Source organism: Homalodisca vitripennis, chromosome 4 (genome assembly GCF_021130785.1).
Source record: "Homalodisca vitripennis isolate AUS2020 chromosome 4, UT_GWSS_2.1, whole genome shotgun sequence".
Lineage (NCBI taxonomy): Eukaryota > Metazoa > Arthropoda > Insecta > Hemiptera > Cicadellidae > Homalodisca > Homalodisca vitripennis.
In genome coordinates, this window is record NC_060210.1 from 20,075,242 (window position 1) to 20,097,531 (window position 22,290).

At 34.2% G+C, this 22,290-nt stretch overlaps 1 protein-coding gene across 1 annotated transcript; it reads right to left on the reverse strand.

The window, feature by feature from the left end:
• Positions 1-8,204: 8,204 nt before the first annotated feature.
• On the reverse strand, positions 8,205-20,598 carry LOC124361418. Its single transcript, XM_046815467.1, has 6 exons — positions 20,502-20,598; positions 18,368-18,522; positions 11,446-11,582; positions 10,847-10,905; positions 9,642-9,713; positions 8,205-8,420 (listed from the first exon to the last, which is right to left on the reverse strand). The coding sequence occupies exons 2-6, from the start codon at positions 18,500-18,502 to the stop codon at positions 8,278-8,280; spliced, it is 546 nt and encodes a 181-aa protein (XP_046671423.1). The 5' UTR covers positions 18,503-18,522; positions 20,502-20,598; the 3' UTR covers positions 8,205-8,277.
• Positions 20,599-22,290: the final 1,692 nt, after the last annotated feature.

Below are 22,290 nucleotides of genomic sequence, written 5' to 3' on the forward strand. Positions count from 1 at the left end.
AGTTCCTTCAAGATATCGTGCGAAATAAATATAGAAATACATTTTGTAGGAAGTGTTAGGTCAAATTATTATTAATTAATATTTTTTATAATTCCAAAAACATGCCGTTTCTAATTTGTATTATACGTTCTATAATTATACATTTTTATAACTTGTTATCAAATCAGAAATATTCCACGGAAGTGGTCGCGTTACGAGGCTTATATAAAAGAGTTAAGTCGAATGGCTAAAATGTCTCCAAACATCTAAAAAAACTGTAAAAGTACATGACGAAGACTGTGTATTGTTCCACAAATTCATTTGAAACTGCTTATACAAACCTAAACAATTGTATATGTTATTACAATTTTATTATTACAAAATAATGGTTAAAATTAAAAGAATTTATATATATATATATATATATATATATATATATATATATATATATAGAGAGAGAGAGAGAGAGAGAGAGATATTAACAATTTTATTATAAATGTGTGAAAATATATTAAATGTAAACTTTTTGCAAGTCCATAACAATAAAGTTTTGAAACAAAACTTTCATTGAATAGTTATGTGTACTGGTCACAAGTTATAATGAAACTTACTTAACAACACTAAACTGTAACAAAGACGACATCACAATGAAGATCGAGCATCGAAACTTTCTCCAGTTAGAGTTGAACCGTCGAACGTTTTAGAGAGATCGTCACAGCATAACAATGAGACTGGCTCACCAACTCTGAATCTATGCCACCAGATGTCGCATCAACTTGTTCAGTTAGAGATTTACTGCACAATTATTTAGTGAGATCATCACCACATTCAATAAGACTGGTTCACCAACTCTGAATCTATGCCACCAGATGTCGCGTGTAACTTGTTCAGTTAGAGATTTACTGTACAATGATTTAGTGAGATCATCACAACATTTAATGAGTCTGGTTCACCAACTCTGAATCTATGCTACCAGATGTCGTATGCAACTGGTTCAGTTCGAGATTAACTGTACAATGATTTAGTGAGATCATCACCGCATTCAATAAAACTGGCTCACTAACTCTGAATCTATGCCACCATATGTCGCATGCAATTTGTTCAGTTAGAGGTTTACTGCACAATGATTCAGTGATATCATCACCACATTCAATAAAACTGGCTCACTAACTCTGAATCTATGCCACCAGATGTCGCATGCAACTGGTTCAGTTAGAGATTTACTGTACAATGATTTAGTGAGATCATCACAACATTTAATGAGACTGGTTCACCAACTCTGAATCTATGCCACCAGATGTCGCATGCAACTGGTTCAGTTAGAGATTAACTGTACAATGATTTAGTGAGATCATCACCGCATTCAATAAAACTGGCTCACTAACTCTGAATCTATGCCATCAGATGTCGCGTGTAACTTGTTCAGTTAGAGATTTACTGTACAATGATTTAGTGAGATCGTCACAACATTTAATGAGTCTGGTTCACCAACTCTGAATCTATGCTACCAGATGTCGCATGCAACTGGTTCAGTTAGAGATTTACTGTACAATGATTTAGTGAGATCATCACAACATTTAATGAGACTGGTTCACCAACTCTGAATCTATGCCACCAGATGTCGCATGCAACTTGTTCAGTTAGAGATTTACTGTACAATGGTTTAGTGAGATCATCACCACATTCAATAAGACTGGTTCAACAACTCTGAATCTATGCCACCAGATGTCGCATGCAACTTGTTCAGTTAGAGATTTACTGCACAATTATTTAGTGAGATCATCACCACATTCAATAAGACTGGTTCACCAACTCTGAATCTATGCCACCAGATGTCGCATGCAACTTGTTCAGTTAGAGATTAACTGTACAATGATTTAGTGAGATCATCACACCATTTAATGAGACTGATTCACCAACTCTGAATTTATGCTACCAGATGTCGCATGCAACTTGTTCAGTTACAGATTTAACTGTACAATGATTTAGTGAGATCATCACCGCATTCAATGAGATTTGTTCAGCAATTCCTAATTTATTACATCAAATGTCGCAAGGAACTTGTTTAGTTAGAGATTTACTATAGAAATATTTTGTGAGATCGTCACCGTGCAACAAAGAGACTGGTTCAGCAACTTCGAGTGTATGTCACTAGATCTTGAAAGCTACTTGTTCAGTTAGAGATTAACTGTAGAAAACTTTAGTGAGATCATCACCGCGCAACAAAGAGACTGGTTCAGCAACTTCGAGTGTATGTCACTAGATCTTGAAAGCTACTTGTTCAGTTAGAGATTAACTGTAGAAAACTTTAGTGAGATCATCACCGCGCAACAAAGAGACTGGTTCAGCAACTTCGAGTGTATGTCACTAGATCTTGAAAGCTACTTGTTCAGTTAGAGATTAACTGTAGAAAACTTTAGTGAGATCATCACCGCGCAACAAAGAGACTGGTTCAGCAACTTCGAGTGTATGTCACTAGATCTTGAAAGCTACTTGTTCAGTTAGAGATTAACTGTAGAAAACTTTAGTGAGATCATCACCGCGCAACAAAGAGACTGGTTCAGCAACTTCGAGTGTATGTCACTAGATCTTGAAAGCTACTTGTTCAGTTAGAGATTAACTGTAGAAAACTTTAGTGAGATCATCACCGCGCAACAAAGAGACTGGTTCAGCAACTTCGAGTGTATGTCACTAGATCTTGAAAGCTACTTGTTCAGTTAGAGATTAACTGTAGACATATTTAGTAAGATCGTCACCATATTACAATGAGACTGGTTCAGCAACTCCGAGTGTATGTCACCAGATGTGGCATTCAACTTGTTCAGTTAGAGATAAAGTTTAGAAAGATTTAGTGAGAACATCACCGCATTCAATGAGTCTTGTTAAGCTAATCTGAGCGATTATTATCAGATTCACCATTGTGTTTATTTAGAGATTAACTTTCGAACGATTATTGAGATCGTCACAGACTAATAATGGTACTGCTCCAAGACTGTTTCAGTAGATGCAATATGTTGCACAAATTTGTCACACACGCAGCTTAGTGATGTAAGACATCTTGTCAGGGAAAATATTATTTGGTCAGTATCTTGTTTCTTGGAGTTTTTTGGAGTATTACCAGGCTTGTAGGGTAGTTCAGCATTAACCGTAATGCCCGCTACACTACGCCATTGGCAAATGGATCAATTGTTGATCAACGATTATGACCAAGAATCTCTTATATATAATAATTACACGTTATATATGGCCTTTCTATTATATGCAGCAATACAGTTAAGAACTAATAATGTTATTTTACAGCAAAAGGGGTTTTTATAAGTTGTTCAGGATTTGAGCGGTTGAATGCGCTAGCCTCTGAATCTGTGATAAGGTGATTCAAATCCAAAATTTGATCTATTTTCACTTTATCTTATCGACTTGTGTTTACTCCCTTTTCCAATCTTATTCAGTTCCATAAGATCTAAGAAAATACCAAATTTTCATATAGAAAAGACATGCTACAACTACCTATTTTTATTTTATTCTTTTATGAAATATCTTTTTAAATATATGATAAACAAGTTCTGCAGCCACTTATGTAGTACTTTATTTTGGTCCTGTTATTTATTTGCATTTATTTGTTTTTTCCTAGTCTATCAAAATTTTTGCTTTTGATGTTTTATGTTTATTTTGATGTGCTAATTTATTAACTTTCCTACAATTTTTTGTTAAATTTAATAATTTCTTGTATCTAATTTCTTTATATTGCTTTTGCTAAATTGTTCTTCCTATTTCATGATATTAATCTTTTTAAAAGGGCATTGTGTTGCTTTTATTTTATTGCTACTGTTCCATGTGTTCTTGTTGACGTTGTACAGTGCATAATTAGCTATGGACCTTATATCTTTTATAAATGTCCTAATTTAAATTTTTTATAAATTGTATTACTTGGAATGTATAAAATAAAATATGAGACGGGATGTATCTCACTCGTTCCACTATAGGGGTTCATATTGATCAGCCAATATTACGCTAGCATACGGGTACTGAATAAAGTTATTTTACGTATCATTTTGGAAATTCTAGACCATTTTGACCATTTTGGGTTTACAAAATAAAACATTAAAAATCATTTATATTATAAGATTATTTCAATTACAAAACAAAGTTAGGTAAAAACTACGTTAATCGTTGTCAAACAAAGTTTGCAGTAAGTAAGCATGTTTTTATTTGTTTGTCGCAGATATTCTATCAGCAAGAAAGGTACAAATAAAGAGTTAAGGGGGTTCGGTATGCCCTATCCTTCCCATGTTAATTTGGCCTATTTTATGTACCTTTTTCTCAGAAACCTTTAAAGCTATCATCATCAAACTTTAGGACACTACTATTTTGACCTTTGTTAACATTTAGAGCGGAACAAAGTTAAAAAAAGAAGTTTTTATTAATTTTGTTGTAAATAAAAAATTTATTAATTTTTTGTAAAATAATTTATAATTATAATTTTTTTAATAAAAATTTAAAATAGATTTTTATAATGTCTTCCGCTCTAAATGTTAACAAAGGTCTAAATATTAGTGTCCTAAAGTTTGATGATGATAGCTTTAAAGGTTTCTGAGAAAACGGTACATAAAATTGGCCAAATTAACATGGGAAGGATAGGGCATACCGAACCCCCTTAAACTAACAAATACTTCAATCGCTTGATAGGGGAGCTAGTTATAGAGACGATCAGGTGATACACCATCAAATATAAATGTGGGCGTTAGAGAAGTCAAGTCTGACACAAACGCAAGACTTCTCTAGTGTTGTTTTTCGCCCACAAATAAATATTTTTGACTTATTATGAGAAGGCAATATTTATAGCACTGTATTAAGGATTACAAATAGGGGAGGTAGTATAATGAGAATCTATTACTTCTGTGAGTTAATTATCATTTAAAACATTAATTTTACTATTTATTGCCTATTTTATGTTCCATTTTCAACAAAAAGGTTATTCCACTTTCCAACTTTGACCAAATTAAATAGAAAGAGTAAGAAAAAGATTGCAGACAATAACTAAAATGCACTTATTTAACTGTAAAATACAGTAGTTGTTATATAAATATACAATGTAGGTAATTGTAACTACAGCACAGACGAAACTTCTACTCTGTAACTAACTATAGAAGTTCTGTAAACCGATTATTTCTCACAACTACAGAACCCTGGAACACAAGCAGCGTTAGTACATTGTTATCAGAAATCGGAGTTTAGGACTCTCAGAAATTGTCTGACAGGACCCTCATTGTTAGTAAAGTTACAAACAGTTCTGATATATCCACGACATCTGCTGTGGGGTGAACACCGCAAATACAGAGTTGCGATCTTCTGCAAGCAGGTGAGATGATCTGTAGGAGTGTCCAACTCTGACAGCATCTTGCGCTGATCGCTTTCCAGAAACCACCAGCTGAACTTTACAGGTGATCAGCTGACGAGGTACGGTAAGTATAAACCACAACTCACTCCCTCACCCCCCCCCCCTCCCATCACACCATTTAAACGTAGTGCTGTTCGAGTAAATAGCTTTGTTTGTGATTTAGTTGGGCAATCATTTACCAACAACATGGTGACACGCGGTGTTTATTGCTCACATAAGAAAATTAAATATTCTGGTCGATTTCGAATCAATGAAGCAGTCCTTCAGTTGGGAAACTTATATTTGTCCTGAAAAATATCTTAAATGCTTATCATTATACATAACGTGAAAAACAAGATAAAATTTTGTTTAAGCGTCAATTGATAGTATGAACTATATTTTGCAAACTGGAATTGTCAAGATAGATTTTTGTTCAGTCATGCTACTAAAACAAGTAAAACCGCTATTGTGGTTTTTACATTTTTATAATAGGTGTTGAGAAGTATCGGCATGGTTTAGTTTTAATATATAGAAAATTTTCATTTTAAATATAGACTTAAAAATCTGGAAAAATCTTTCTTATGTCGCTAGAAGATTAGACCTTACCATAATTAATTAGAGGTTAGATTTGGTCAAATATTGCCAATAATATAATAACGTAATACGCCAACAGAGTTAAATACAAACCTTTTCGTTATTAGTTTATTACAGTGTGAATTAAAATTTGGATACACTCCGTTTTGATTTTGTTAGATAAATACGGAGAGATGGAACTCAGTACACATTTTTAGGAAAAAGGAAGTGAACTTTTTAGTCACTATTACAATTTTGCCCATTTCCATAAAATTGGATTTTGGGGGTGGGACGAAAAATTGTCAAATATAAAGACCCATTAAGTACTGGGTTGAGATAGAGAGCTCTAGTTTCCACTGTTCTTCTTTTATCAAGACTTTTCAAATGAGGCCTCTTGTAAAGTTGTAACAGTGATTAAAATGTTAACTTCTATTTCCTAGAAAGGTGTCCCGTGTTCCATATCTCCATCTTTATCCATCAAATGCTAAACGGAGTGTATCCGTACTCTTAACTCACACTATATCCATAGAGATTTTAACTGACACAGGGAGCACTAAAATATTTCTTTGAGAAGTTATTAACACATCTTGATGAACTCCCACTGGCAATTTACTCAAGGTTGAACGCATAAATCAAAACCTTATTCCAAGAGAATAAAAACTACTGGAAATATTGGTTTCTGCACTAAAAAGCAGTGTTTAATTCACTAAAAGTCATATAATTGAAGACGCTGGTATCAATAATACTGCTTTCTTTTATATTATCGAAGACTCACATGATCTAAACCCCCGCTTGTTACTGAACCTCTGGTACTCATCCCGTTCTGCCTAGAAGATTCCCCTTAGCGATCTTAGATGATTTCCATCTTACCAGGAAACAACCAAGAAAACAATATTCAAGACACCCAAATTCCCCACGCAAACTTGAATTGTAAGGTTATCCAAGTAAACAAAAAATAAATAAACTTTGCAAGCTTGGCGTTCATGCCATGCTCTAAATGAAAATAATTTCTATACAAATTTACCAAATCTAAATTCTTAAAAATGTTCTACTAAAGAATAGTTGACGTGGTTGGGAACAGCAAAAACAGAGTTTTCCATTTCAGATGAAATATTGGTGATATGAATAGTTTTTTCAAACGGGAAATGGTAATCAATCTAGATCAGCGAGTTTGACTTTCTTGAAAAATAATAAATGAAACGAAATTGTTAAATGGTTTTATTTTTCAACACTAAGAATTGTAAGTCTGCAAATACAATGACTCCATGTTTATTGCGAACCGTTCCACTCTTAATAATCGAACATCTGAGTATTTCTTAGAAACTGGAAATTAAGTCCGATACTTATTTACCAAAGGTAAAAACTCCTAAAAGTCTCAAAAGGTTGAGATCCATATAATATTACTGACAGGATCAAATACAATTGAAATACTGTGACTTCCCAAATTTTGGATTATGCAAGAAGACTACACAATTTACCTTATACAAATATAATGCCAAAGCATAAATATTCCCTTTGTAAATATTTTCAGCCATCTGAATGATGAAGATGATAAGGAAAGATGCAATACAAAGGTGATGAAAGACTATTTGAAAGTTTTTAATCTAAAAGCCGTGAATTTTAATGAATTGTTCAATCAGGATACATTTTATGTAGATAAGTCATTTCTCTATCATCGATTAACTAAGTAAGTCCGTTAAATTCAAAAACAACCGTGATGTATGGGTTTTACATATTTCGGAAATTACTCCATCATCAGACTACGGGATAAAATGTGATCCACCTAATATTTTGCCGTGTATATGTGTGACTACACACTTTTAATAGGGTTTTGAAATGAGTGTTTGCTTGTTGTTTTATATGATTTTAACTGTGGCGAACATATGTTATTTTGTGTCTGCTGATGAAATTATTTCCGGAAATTCAACTTCCGGAATTTCCAGAGGTAGAAACACATATTTTTTTGTTAATTAGAAGTGTCAGTGAACCTTCCCGCTGATGTCAGGGTTACAGATTAATTGTAACCCTGATAAGTTATAGAACTGATATGATCATTTGTTTTAACAAAACCAACACTCTATACATTCAACGTTAGAGCAGATAACCCCCTACACTAACCCCCCCCCCCCTATGTTATAGCTTCACCCCTATAACATATGTAGAATTGATTAACTGATTAATATGTACATGATGATTGTTAGTTGTACATACACTACCTTGTTTTGATAAATTGTTGTTGACTGCTGAGCCCACAAAAACTAGATTGCTCCTAAAATCTTGAGTACAGTTTGTATAAAATAAAAATAATTTATTGTTACAAACTCATTTAAATACATTGAACAAAGAATTTAACAGTCCAAACATGATTCAGGAAACTCCGTTGAAAGGTTCATGTCGAGTTTCTTCGCGATGTCTCGGGCCTCAGACAACTTGTCTTTGTCGTACCCGGAAGCTCTCACTTTGATCGCTGCTTCAGCGGGTCCGATCTCACCTGCAGACAAATGAACTCAATTTATTCTTGTCAATAAGAGTAATTCCCTCTTTCTTGGTATGGTCATTAAAACTATTTTAACTTTCTCGATATTCCAGGAGCGGCGTGTATAATTTTCTCATGAGGGTGATCGAGAATTTCCATTAAGAAATTAATATATAGCCACACACACACACACACACACACACACACACACACACACACACACACACACACACACACACACACACACACACACACACACACACACACACACACACACACACACACACACACCGAGAGAGAGAGAGAGACAGACAGACACAAGTTAGCAAATCTATTATAGTATTCACAAGTATCAATGTTTATTTGTAATTATTTTGAGATTTACGATATTGCATTGCCTTTTTCTGCGTTTATTGCACGTATCTGATTGTTTATCGTTTCTTGCCTGTCGCTTATTGTATTTTTTAATACGGTTGTTTTTAAGCCACTTTGTACTATTTATTATTGTCTTTGACTATTTTGCTGAATGTTTGTTAACAAACTTTTATATCTTACTAACTGATTGTTTTGTTGATTATTTATTTTTTACACTATTGGTTATTTAATTACATAATATTATTAGTATTTAGACTATACTTTTTAATACTATTTAATAGGCTTATTTTCATTGTACTGAGGGTGTAATTCCGTTGGTAGAGTAAATAAATAAATGTGAAATTAGCGCAGCTGACGATCGATTTCTTTCTCAGCAGATACTTTAGTGATTAAAATAAAAACCGGGTTATGTACTTGTACAATACAAATGGCTCTCAGTTCTTACAACGCGAACAGAGAGTTAAAGACCTTCTCTTTTTCTACGCACGCACCTGTCTAACAACTGTAATTTAGTTGTCAATGTTGCCTGAAGACGACAACAAGATTGAAAAAACAACCTTTACACAAAGAAAAGAAAAGTGTTCTTAAATCATTTAACATATGAAAGGTTACACAGGGCAGTTTCTACACAGGTCTTGTGTTATTGTGTTCAATAAATTATCAATATAGATCTAAAACATAACTTTTCAAATACATCCAATAAATTATCGCGTTCTGTATTTTTACGTTTTTCCCTGTGTTCTGTCGTATGGAGTTATATCGTTATTAGATTAAAAATTTACTTCTGAACATTTTTTCTTCACATTTTGAGAACATCCTCATTGAAGTTTCCTATTTTCTACGGTATCAATAAAGTCTTACCATCGGTAGAGCATTTGTATAAAAGCTGAACACCGCCTTCATACAGTACATAATATCTTCTTACTGTCTTTTCTGAAACAATAGACAGAAATACAAACGTTTATTAAAAACAATATTATGTCATTAACAGTATTTGTTTGGATATTCGTCATAGTGAAAAAAATAAAATATTACACTAAATCTTAATTTCACACTGCTTTTATATTGAAGTTTTTTCGTTCTTGATTACCTTTTATGTTTCTTGTGCAATCCATAGATAGTAGTAGGACATTTTTACAATATTTTTGCTTTATAGAAATTTTTTGTATGTTCGATTTTGAAATTGTCCTATTGTTCAGTATATTCACGTTTCGAGTGTATAATGTGTTCACTTACTCTTGTGGAAATTGAAAATTTTGCCTCTCCAATGTAAACTGAGCTACAGTCGTATGGAATTTCGTACACTCTAGGTGCACATAGAGATGTCTTGCCTCACTATTATTAATGCTCGTACATAACACAGTCTGAAAGCCTGGAAATAGGTATTAAAGTTTCGACAGTTGGCAGTCTACTCCAATACGGCTGCAGTATAACGAGCGGCCACCAACACAATCGAATTATGACTATCGAATGATATGGAATCATCGATATTTATGACCATCTAAAGAATCATTAAAACCATGTCTGGGACTGTACCACTTCTTGTGCCATCATTAGTACCATCGATCTTATACTATATGTTCTCTCCCCCTTACTTTGTTTAATAAGACCCCCCCCCGCCCCCCACATACCCGTGAACCATGAGGATGGACAGAATGAGGCTTCAAAGGGTATCGGCCTCTCCTTTACTTAAAAGATTTTCCCACAGAGGTTAGTCATAGTCTAAGGAAGATCTTTCCTTTAGGACATTCCGTTTTGTGTTTTTCTGTCTATTCGTTTGTTCCAATGATATAAATTGAGGCACGACAATATTGAGCTTCTAGATGGGTTCGAAATGTTTTTAATTTCCTTTAACACTTATACATTGTCCATGGTTAATCGTATAAAACTCTTATATAATGATCGTACATAAGCTAGTTTATTTATTTATAATTTGCTATAAATGATCATAGAATCAAAATATTTTGTTATAGACATTTTTTATGGAAAAGAGGTATTTTTTGGTAGAACGAAAAAGGTCATGTTGAGCTGGGTTAACCTTTAATTTAAACTCGGATCATACTTACCAGGTACATTAGTGTAGCCTTCATATTCGTTTATAGGGAGAACTGTTGTGATTGCAGACCTAAAAATACGAATACAACATTATAGAGTCACAAAACTTATTTTATTTTTATTAATAGTGTTTATGAAACCGATAGCAATTTTTTGCTTTATATTGCAGTTTTTTTAAGTAATCATTGTTTTATCATTATATGCTATAAACATTCCACCCATCCTTAATGGACTTTATACCGTTATTTTTTACAACTGTAGTAATGGCATCTCGTAATAAATATTAATAACTATAAATAATTAATAAATATTAATAATTATTATATTATACCTTTATGCAATACAAACAATAATAAGACAATGCAAAATAAATATAACGTCATACTACATTCATGCATTCATACTACTCTTGAAGATTAAGGATTTTAAACAGCCCTGAAAAATATGCAACATTGCAAAAGTATGCAATGTACAAAAGAAATCCATTATTTTATACATACCACAGCAGCAAAACAGAATTAGTTATAGTTCATTTTATATTTTACTTAATTTTGGTGACTGAAAATCGTAAAATTTTATTAAATAGTTTTACATTAGTGATAAAGCTTACCCACTCTTCGGAACCTCAGTGTTTATGATCTTGTACTGATCCTTATCCTTTACGAATATGGAGTAGACGCACTTCCTGTCAACGTCATAGTAAAAGGGGGTTGTGGCTATCACCACCTCCTTCCCATTGGCTACAGCCTGCAGAAGAAATCGCAGGATAGCGAAAATAATAAAAGCGAAACTGCCCTTATTATTACCTAAATTATTACCTTATCCTGGAAATGCAATTCAAGGATCGCAGAATCTTTCATGTTTTTGTGTACATATGAGTAATCGAGTGTGTGTGTGTGTGTGTGTGTGTGTGTGTGTGTGTGTGTGTGTGTGTGTGTGTGTGTGTGTGTGTGTGTGTGTGTGTGTGTGTGTGTGTGTGTGTGTGTGTGTGTGTGTTCTGAGGGAGGTTATGTGCGAGTAATACGTTGATTGTATAAATACAGATAACAACCCTCGATGATAAGGAATGGTGAATTTTGTACGTAGTTTTTCCGATGTCCGTCTGTCAAAAAAGAGTTGCACCAAGGCCTGTCTGTGGTCATGTTCTCCAACAGTTGGTAATTTTGTCCTTTTAATTATAATTTCCATTCACTTACTTCACCTAAATTAATTCTCACTTTTATTTTATTTTTCATTTCTATAAAAATGTATGTTGAGTTTATTTAAGACAATGAATATATTAATATGTATTTTTTGTTAAATTTCCTGAGAATAAACGATTTTGATTTGATTTGATTTCTAGGGAATCTTTCTGAAAAAAGAAATTTGTGAAATACTGGACGAATCCTGACAAAAACATATAAATGTTTTTTTAATTCCACCAAAATGGTAATGCTAAACCCCTATATGCGTGCTAGTTTCGTTGGTTCATTCACAGAGGTTGTTATAACAGTTACATTGATTTGTTTTGTGGTTTAGGTTTTGTTTAGTGGCCTTTAACAATTCATTGAAGAAAAAGTCTCCCTTTTTGGCGTTGACTTGCAGATACACTACACATTTTTAAGCAGTTTTAGACTAACTATAAGAGTCTTTTCGACATTAAACATTCTATTCTAGAGTGTGAAACCAAAGATTTTAAATTGCTTGATTCGCGACACCTAGAAGACAGCATCTCTCGTGTCCAAAGACTTTTTTAATTAATTTAAACTCATAGGATAGTTTGTGTTATGTCTCTACTACAATTGTCTACCAAACTTAAAATCTGATGGACCAAACGAGTGTGAGGTCGTTTTGTTATCTACACATAACGTAATTATGGTAAGAAGTTTTAGTGCAATGTGAGTGTTGTCAAGAATTTGTCCACCTGATGAATCAATGAGATTACCTAATCGTCTATATTGCACTTTATTCTGTAGTCTAGGTGCTCTGATCTGATAGTGAAACGATCGAAATAGATCATTCTGAGCTTCTTCGTTGCCGAATTTGTTTGGATCTCTTCAGACGGACATTGCTCCAGATTCCAGGAGTTCAGTCTTACAGCATCAGACTTCAGACGCTGCACTAAGCGGAGGGTAAAATGGAGTCCTCATTACCGTTTCCCCCTCCACTGCTCGAAAATTGTGGTAAGCACTATGAAGTGATGACAAAAAAAAAACATTAGTTTTCAAATTATTTTACCATCCCTGTAGAGATATTTCTGTGAAGGAGGTTTCTACCAATCGGTTTCCAGTACCAACAAGTGTTATAAAATTGGTAAAAACCAAATTTAAAATATTTTTATTATGATCCATCATTTAAAAAGTTGTGTGTTTTTTCTTGAAACGGGACTTATTGTACCTCGAACCAACACTAAAATATTCACTCAATGGATGAACGTGATGTGTTACGTCTATTTGGAAGGTAGAGAAGAGTGACAGTTTTAGCGATCAATCTCGTTCCACATTCTCTATGCGTTCCCATACTATAACCAGTCAAATGGACAATATCAGGGAAATGTGAAATTTCTGTGTCGATAGAGAAGTGTCAACAGATCTCAGAGTGAAAGGTTATGATCAGTACCGTCGATTAACTCATACAATCAAACTGGGGAGGGAATATTCTCAGCTCACATTAACATGTAGGTTCTTGAAAACATCACAGGTTTGCTTCTAAAGATTCGTAAATCAGAAACACGACGTTTCAAGTAACGACGCTTGCTCTCTTCCTCATGTGGAGAACTCTAAAATAAAACTTGTGTTTTTTTATTTTACTTTGGCTTGATTAACAATCTATCTAGATTTATTAACTAATTAACGTAATGTTGTTTTTAGTTAAAACCCGAAGAAGATTGTCAGACTATCTTTCAAAATATTATTTCAATTTTTTTATACACTTAACCATGGCAAGTAACTTGGATTGTGATATTTTTTTATTGCCAACACAATGAATTGTAGATATTTAGTACACATAAAACTACTATGTTCTGAGTATCAGTAAATAATAGATTTTTTTTAACTAACTTCTTTTACCACGTTATGTATCACCCCAAAAAAATGATTTGGACCATTCCTATGTTCCTTTAACAATATCTTACGATACGGTTTAAGATATAATGGTTAGAAAGTGTCATTAAACTGTAGTAAATAGTGACTTAATATGAGTTACTTTATTTTGTTACGTTTTAAAATGTGTAACAAGTTTTTACGACTGTTGGTTTGGAGAAATAAAGCATTGTTGTTGTTTTTATTTTGAGGTGTTATACAAATTTTCATTAGATTTAGCTTATATGTATAATTAGCACTTTTCAACTTAATACAGTATTTCAGTTTTTTAAATAATATTATATTTAAAATATATCATCATTCTAATGTTGGGAAAACTATTGTCAAATTGGGACGTTCTTAGTAAATTAACTCCTACCTCTTTGTTGATCGAGTCGAGTGAATTTTCTTCGTATACCTAAAACTTGACAACTCGTAATATATTTTTAGGTAAAAACTGTATATCTGAAATTATTTCCACCTTAACAGATTTTTAAATACCAAAATTTTTATGGTTATCCTAATTTTAAATCTGGTACTTTGCTTCCTCATCTCATAAAACCTATGAAAATCTCATAACCAATTATATGACCGTTCTCCAGCAGAGCAGTGGCGTAGCGAAGGGGGGGGTCCGGACCCCCCCCCCGAAATTTTAAGATATATTAAAAAATAAAGCATGGAGTTATAAAAGGAGAGTTATCATTTACTCTTGTCTAAAAACATTAAATTGATTGATTTAATTGATTAAAGTGACCGTTGTTAAAAATATAATTGTCCTTTCGTTTCAATCATAAAGTATCAAACGATACTTTTGGGCTCGGCCTTTCGGATAGTGTAGTGTAATCACGGTATTGCTATAGAGCGCGGTCACGTGACGTCGCAAAGTAACCCAAATTGTAACACGGCGAACATTCGACCTCCAGCGCTCGTTGTGTCAACAACTCCTGGAACAACATGAGTGACATCTTCAAGAAGATGGGACAGCGTGCCTTTGGAAGCGCCGGGCAGCCAGCTAAGAGGCCTAGCTCTCCACCTGCCAGCTCGGCGGCTAAGAAGGTCGCTGCTCCAGCAAAGGGCCTTTTTAAAGACCACAACGTCACCGCTGCTACGGTGACATCTGACCAACCTACGGCTTCGGTTTCTACGCCCAGGATACCCTTGCTGTTCCTGGACAGTGTTCCGGACTGGCCTACCCACGCCAAGAAGTTGGAGGAGTTGGCGCGGGACGGCCTGACGACAACATTCCGCGGTGCTCACTATCGCTTGAAAGTGACCACCGTGGAGGACTTAAGGGCAGTTCACCGGTACCTATGTTCCAAGAAGCTGCCCTTCTACACTCACAACCTTGGGCGTGAAAGATCGCTTAAGGTTGTGATCAGCGGACTGCCCGACACCGATGATGTGGAGCTCTTCGATGTCTTAACTGACGAGGGCTTCGCCGTCAACGAGGATGCACGACTTCGGACAGCGAGGGGACCTACCAGGAGCTGGGTGATCACGCTGACCAGGGACAGTGAGAGAACCCTGACACCAAGCAGGCTAGCCAAATGTACAACGTGGCAAGCCTGCTCCATGTCAGGGTCTAAGTCACTGTCTACAAGAAGCCGGTCGACCCGCCGCAGTGCTACCGGTGCCAAGGTTTTGGCTACAGCTCCGGCAACTGCGGGAGGCCGAGAAAATGCGTCCGCTGCGGGGAAAATCATCTGAAGATGAACTGCCCCAAAGTCTCGACGGAGAAGGGTCACTGCTGCAACTGTGGCGGCGATCACAACGCCAACTATCGTGAGTGTCCAGCCTACAAGGAGGCCAGAGCGGCAGCTGTCCAGTTAGGCCGCAAGTCCCGGCCAACCAAACCAGCGGCGAGGCGACCAATGCGGGACGAGTCACCAGCGGACTCCGTATCGGAGAGTGAAGCTGAGGACGACATGCCGCAGAAGAAGAAGCGCCGGAGGAAACCCCGGAACCCAGCCAACCGACTTCCTCGCCCGCCGGCATCTGTGGCTGACCTTCCGGTCACACGGAGGCCCAGGGCGACTCCCAGGCAGAAACTAGAGTGGCCACCTACACCAGCCACTCCGCCGCAACAAACGGAGGTGCCAGCAGCTGATGCAGCAGCAGAAGCAGCCGCCCCCGCCCAGCGCAGCCTACAAGCCGTTTTGGCCGAAATAGCTGCGCAGCTGACCACCCTCACCCGGCTCTTCAATGAAGCAGTGGCCCTCAGTGGCACACCGACCAGCTGCTAGACTGCTGCAGGAGCAAATTGTTCCAGTTGACAGGCAAGTCATTGAGCTCAACTGCTCAGATATTGCCCACAGACCAGGAGGAGCGCCCAGAGGCCATCCTAGCGACCCGACTTGAAATTGGACAGTTTAAATTAGCGACCACTTCGTTCAAATTCGTCTTGGGGACATAAAATGGCTGCTTAGAATTAAGTCACGACGTTTATTTTAGTGTCATTAAACTGTAGACGTGTATATAATTATCGAAAAAAATATAAAAAATCACTTTCGGTCGGAAAATACACTTAAAAAGCTCTACTGATAACAAGTTCCGACTACTTTGGATTTCACTGACTGAGGTATTATTTCATTTTCCTTAGTATATCCGATCGGAAGTGATTATTTTTGTTTTTTTTCTCGATAGTTATAGGTATATTTAATAGTCGGCGTTGAATTAATACCTAAAATCAATGTCCTAACAAAATATTATAAGTACCACTTTTACCTCACCCACTCAACCAGTGAAATCCAAAATCGTCAATACTTGAATCTGTAGAGAGCTTTTCTTCGGTATTTACCGACCGAAAGTGATTTTTTGTCGATAATTATATAGGTAGTCGAGTACAGTTTAATGATAACAAAAAATCGTCGTCCTAACTCAATCAAAAATACCACGTTTACCTCAATAACTAAAGTCCGAAGTAGTTGAAGTTCTAATCATTAGTTTTTCAAGTGTATTTTATTTCCGACCGAAAGTGATTTTTTTGATTTCTTTCGATAATTATATACTCGTCTACAGTGTAATGATACAAAAAATCGTCATTATAACTCATTCATAAATATCTCAATCAGTGAAATCCAAAGTAGCCGAACTTCTAATCAGTAGAGTTTTTCCGGTGCATTTTCCGACCGTTAGTTTGATCTGTACCCGAGCAACGCTCGAAAATTGCCTTCCTTTTCCAAAGGGTTTTCGGCCGTCAGTGGCCCAATGTTCCCGAAGGGGTATTTCATTTTTTCCACAGAATATAGTTGTGTCAATTATACGCTTGAGTGAAGCTCTGTTTTGTCCTTTTTCTTTCTTATCCAGTGAATCCAACATCACTTTGATGCCTTATACTCGGCCAGAATCGAACTTCGTTAAGTTTCTGTAGCTATACAAGAAAATTTGTGGTACTAGAGTTGCTGTGAGAGTTGAATTTGCCTATTACATCTTTCCATTTTCTATAAGGCGTAGTTACTAAAGCCCATATTTTGGTATTTACCTTTTACCAGTGAACACATTGGTAAATAACACACAAAATCCCCCGGATCCCCCGGTTTCGGACCCCCCCCCCCCCCGAACGAAATTTCTGGCTACGCTACTGCAGCAGAGCATGTAAAAACGTAATTAATAAATCTGCACAGGCACCAAACATGACATCATTAATATGGCGCTGCTTTGTTATCACACGTTTTATATAAGATATTTTTGTAATGTTGAAGATGGAGCTTGTATTGGCTATTCTTAATTCATTAACTACATTGACAACACACATACCAATACTAATAACTTTTTATTTTTGTGAGGCCTTTCGATAGCAAGGCAGCTTTATCAGACACACCACTAAAGTAAATAAAAATACAAAATGCAATATTACTTTCACGAAGATTGCAAAAATAACTTTCAAAATGTATACAGTACAACTCCAGTAATAATTTTATTTTATTACACACTACGCCACAGGACAAATTAATATTAAAATCACATATTTCTAACTATAATTAAAAACAAACTTACTTTTTGTATTTACTTTAGTGGTGGGTCTGATGAAGATAGCCTTGCTATCGAAAGGCCTCACAAAAATAAAAAGTTACTAGTATTGGTCGGTATGTTCTCAATGTAGTGAATAAAGTAAGATATTTTTGTGTTTATAGTGAAACCTACAACAGACATAAATCATCGTATTTTAGTGATAATTTCAGTCTTGGTGTTCTCAAATTTAAATATTTATAATGCCCGCTATTTGTGCAGCAAGTACCACATATGTACAGAGTTTTAGTTTTCAGTGTATGGAGGTTTTCAACCATTGGTTCTTTTTATGTTTTAATTTCCACGCAACGGAAGTAATGGACAACTAAGCCTACCTTCATAGGAACGGTTTTCTTTATTTTTGTTATATCCTAAATCCTCAAAAGATATTAACGAAAGATATTAATGAATAGCTGCTACAATCAGTATACAAATTAGTACCCTAATAACTGTCGAGCAACTTACAGTCTCTAAGATCTTCGGGGAATGCTCGCCCCACAATTCTTTTATTTTTTTTATGGTGTCTTCGTCACATTTTGATGCTTCTGCTAGACTGACAGTTCCATAGAAAGCGAGTAACATCAACAAACAGGTACCCATTGTGATTGGCCTGGTGACACCTGTATAAAATCAAAGAAAACTGTTTATAAATACTCCTTCATACGTGGCCGTAATCTCTAAATTTCAAACTAAAGAGACATTAATAGTTTAGATGTTTAATATACAAAACACCGGTGGGAAAACAACTCTCAATTTTGGCATGTTAATGAAATCTTAACACTTTCAAACGTTTTTTTTATTTTAAACATAATGAGATGTTGTTTTTTCATAATAATACTTTCAACATAATACTTCTTGTTTTTTCTTACAACAAATAAATATTTAATTCAGTGTCATTAATGTCTAATATTTTTATTGGGACAATATTCAAGGATTCATCAAAACTATAAATATTTATAGGCACTTATCTTACCTTATAGGATTTATCTATATTTAGAATCAAGGCTTCTTTTTTCAAATGCTTTTACATCTTTTCGTGAAAAGCTTATCTCTCAGAAAAATTGATATGGTTTAACTCCCTTTGTTCTTTCTAAATTACATCTAATTGCATAAATAACACAGTAATCAGCTCTATTTTGAAAATTAACACAAGCTTTTATATTTTCAATCTTTTATGGTAACTCTATATAGAATCCAGCATTTAAAAATTATTATGTTTATGAGTTTGGAAAATATTTTAGAAAGTAGTGTATATTTTATAAATCAATTGATTTTGAGACTTTTTAGAATTCTCTAAATCATTCTAAATAGCTAAATCTTGAATATATTAAATATTTCTTATATAAAGACGCTTTAATTGTTTTTTAACTTTTTAAATACGATCTATCAGTTTTCTCTCTCAATAAACCATCAATTTTCGAAGGGATATTGTTACAGATATTATTAATATTACAAATACTTAAATCGCTCTTATTATCTTAAAAATATTTATTTAGAGGGGTTTTCCGCATTAAGTTTATTTTATTATTAATTTGGGTTTCTTTTGCTTCATTTGAAGACGATTAAAATTAATATTTTTTATTTGCTAAACATTTCTTAGAGTTTTAATATCGATTATGATTTTTTTATCTTGATTTCAGAAAGGTAAGATAATTTTATTTCATGCTTTATTTGTATAGGACGAATTTTACTACTAAGTAAAATAGTGTTTTTTATTCATAACATTTTGATAAGTCTTTCAAGATTCAATTGGAAAAATTTGTTATAATGTAATTTAAAATTTTATTATCACATTATTCATTCTGTTATCTTATTAAAAAGAGATTGACTTCATTTTAATATATTTATTTTTGTACTTTAACAATAAGTGTTATAGAGTTTCGAATGGTTCTGTAACTTTAAAATAATGTACATCTTGGGTTATACTTACGTTATAATTCTCTGCCGAACTTCTTGAAGAACATCCTCCATTGAATGTGAGGAGCTATTAACTAACTTAAAAACTATTTCTTAAGCCCAGTATTTATTTAATAAGTTTAACTTTCACGATTTGACAAGAATACTGTACCACCTAGAACAAGACCTACATTATAAATGATTCAAACTTTAAACCAGCGTAATTTTTTTGATGAACGTTTTTAGGTAAATTTTGCGACATTGTAAAGTACTAATAGAGACCTTTAACTCGATGTATTACTCGTCTTATCCTCTAATTTAAGATTTCCTTCTGACTATTTGCGGGCCATCTCACTGACATGACAAAAACATTTTAGTTATTTCAAAAAGTAGATTTATAGGTACAGTAATGACGTAACAAGTGTTATTGTATTGTCTTTAATAGGTAAATAACAATACCCTTCAGGACTTCTTCAACGCCTTGTATACATATATGTAAATTTATTACTATGGTATTTTTGAATTCTGAGGGTCATGAGCAGAGAAAATGCCAAAAATTTCCCGGAAATTCCACTATGAAAGCAATTGCTGTAGGCAGATTTTAAAATGTAAAATGAAAAACGTGAAACACTAATATTACTAAGAAACTAAAACAGTCTAAAAAGAGTAATACAAAATATATGAGTAACAATCCTTTACTTACAAATTACTAGATTCTTATTAGAAACAGCAGTAACTACGAGAACCCTTACTAAGGTTCATATACCTTTACGAAAGAATGCTATGGCGCTGAATCACTTGTGTACATAAGAATGAGTCAGGTTGTGAGAATATTTGTCAACCGAAAGCAAATCCTCTTAATCATTGTATGATCTTCATCAATAGTCTTTTTGTACTATGGTTGTGTGTTAAACGTAATACTGCCTAATGAATTTCAATTGTTCCGCAGATGGCATTAATTTAAGAAGGTATATTTTCAACGAAATCCCACCGTTTATCATGGATGCCCAAAAAGTATCTACCAGCAAAACGAATTCTAATGTTGCCCAGTTAGTTATAATAGCAACTATCCCAAATAAATAGTTTCTAAATATATACATTTCAGACAACTGGACGGAAGATCACTCAAAGTTTGTTTATTATAAACAACAATCAAAATATAAACTAGGGTTGCAAATCCTACTTTGAACTTCATTAATGTTGATGCCCTGATGAATTTTGACACAGTTTATCGATTCATTTTTGGCGAATTCCTTTTACAGAGTTTTGTCCTTGTATAGGGTTAATATAGTCGTATCCCTGTAAGTGGCATAATAGTACATTAGCCTTACAACATTCCAATAATTAAATGTGTTTATAATGAGCAGTTAATGGAGATCAATAAATTGTTGAAAAGCTCTACTTAATAATTTGGTTTTTATGATACTTTATACATCCTTATACTACTTATACTACAAAACATCCTAAGAAAATCTATACATACTCTAAGTTGTATAAGATCTTAAAACTGTATTTTTTCTCCTGCAGAGTTAATACTAACAAGATATTCATCTTAAAATTTAAACCAGACAAAAAGTTACTGTTTAAATTGACAGTATAGAAATTTAGTGTTTGATTTGAGAACTATTTTAAAGAAGCAGGCTTTGAATAAATATTTATACTGCATTATAAAATATTAAATAATTAGCTACATTATGCAATAATGTATTAATTCATCCAACATGTCTAATAGTCTAAACATGCCTCCTAAAATTTGTACCTTTTTAACAGTTGTAAAATAATTACAAATGAACACTTCGTTAGGTGGAGTAGACGCAGGGATATCTAGTTTTACCATTTTTCTTATTTTAACAAGACCTTTACAATAAGAATTTACAAGACGAGATTACTGATTAAAATTGTGATTAAAAGTTTACAAACCTACAAATCATCAAAAATGATGAGGACATTAGGGACATGTATATTCCACCATCTCGGAAGCAGAAATATTTCAGTCAGATTTTTCAAGGGAGAAGTACTAGAAAATCTTTCAATAACGTCATCTGTTGACTTCGTAAAAAGAACTGATAAAAATTTATAAACGTCATCATAGTTTGTATCATACAATATATTATGAGTTCTAAATTCAACAAATTAAACCGGTGTTCCACAGTTACTTTAGTTTAAAGCGGACCATAGTTTACCCTTAAGGTACGATCAAAGCTACGAGTAGTAATCTCCTCTATTTACTCACTGTGAAATAGCAAAAAGGCGATGAACTATGTAGAGCTTGGTAGTTAGTCGGCAGTTTGAATAGTTCGCTGCATAATGTAATTATTTCACAGCTCAGTCTAACTGTTGTTGCCTTTGTCCTTATACTGTTCAGACCTCCCAATTGAAATAGGTTGTTTTAAATTGTGTTTGTTCTATGATATTACACTCTGATTCCTAACCTCCAAGGGATACAATTAATTTTAAAAGCAATTGTTATCAGTGAATAATCGGATAAATAC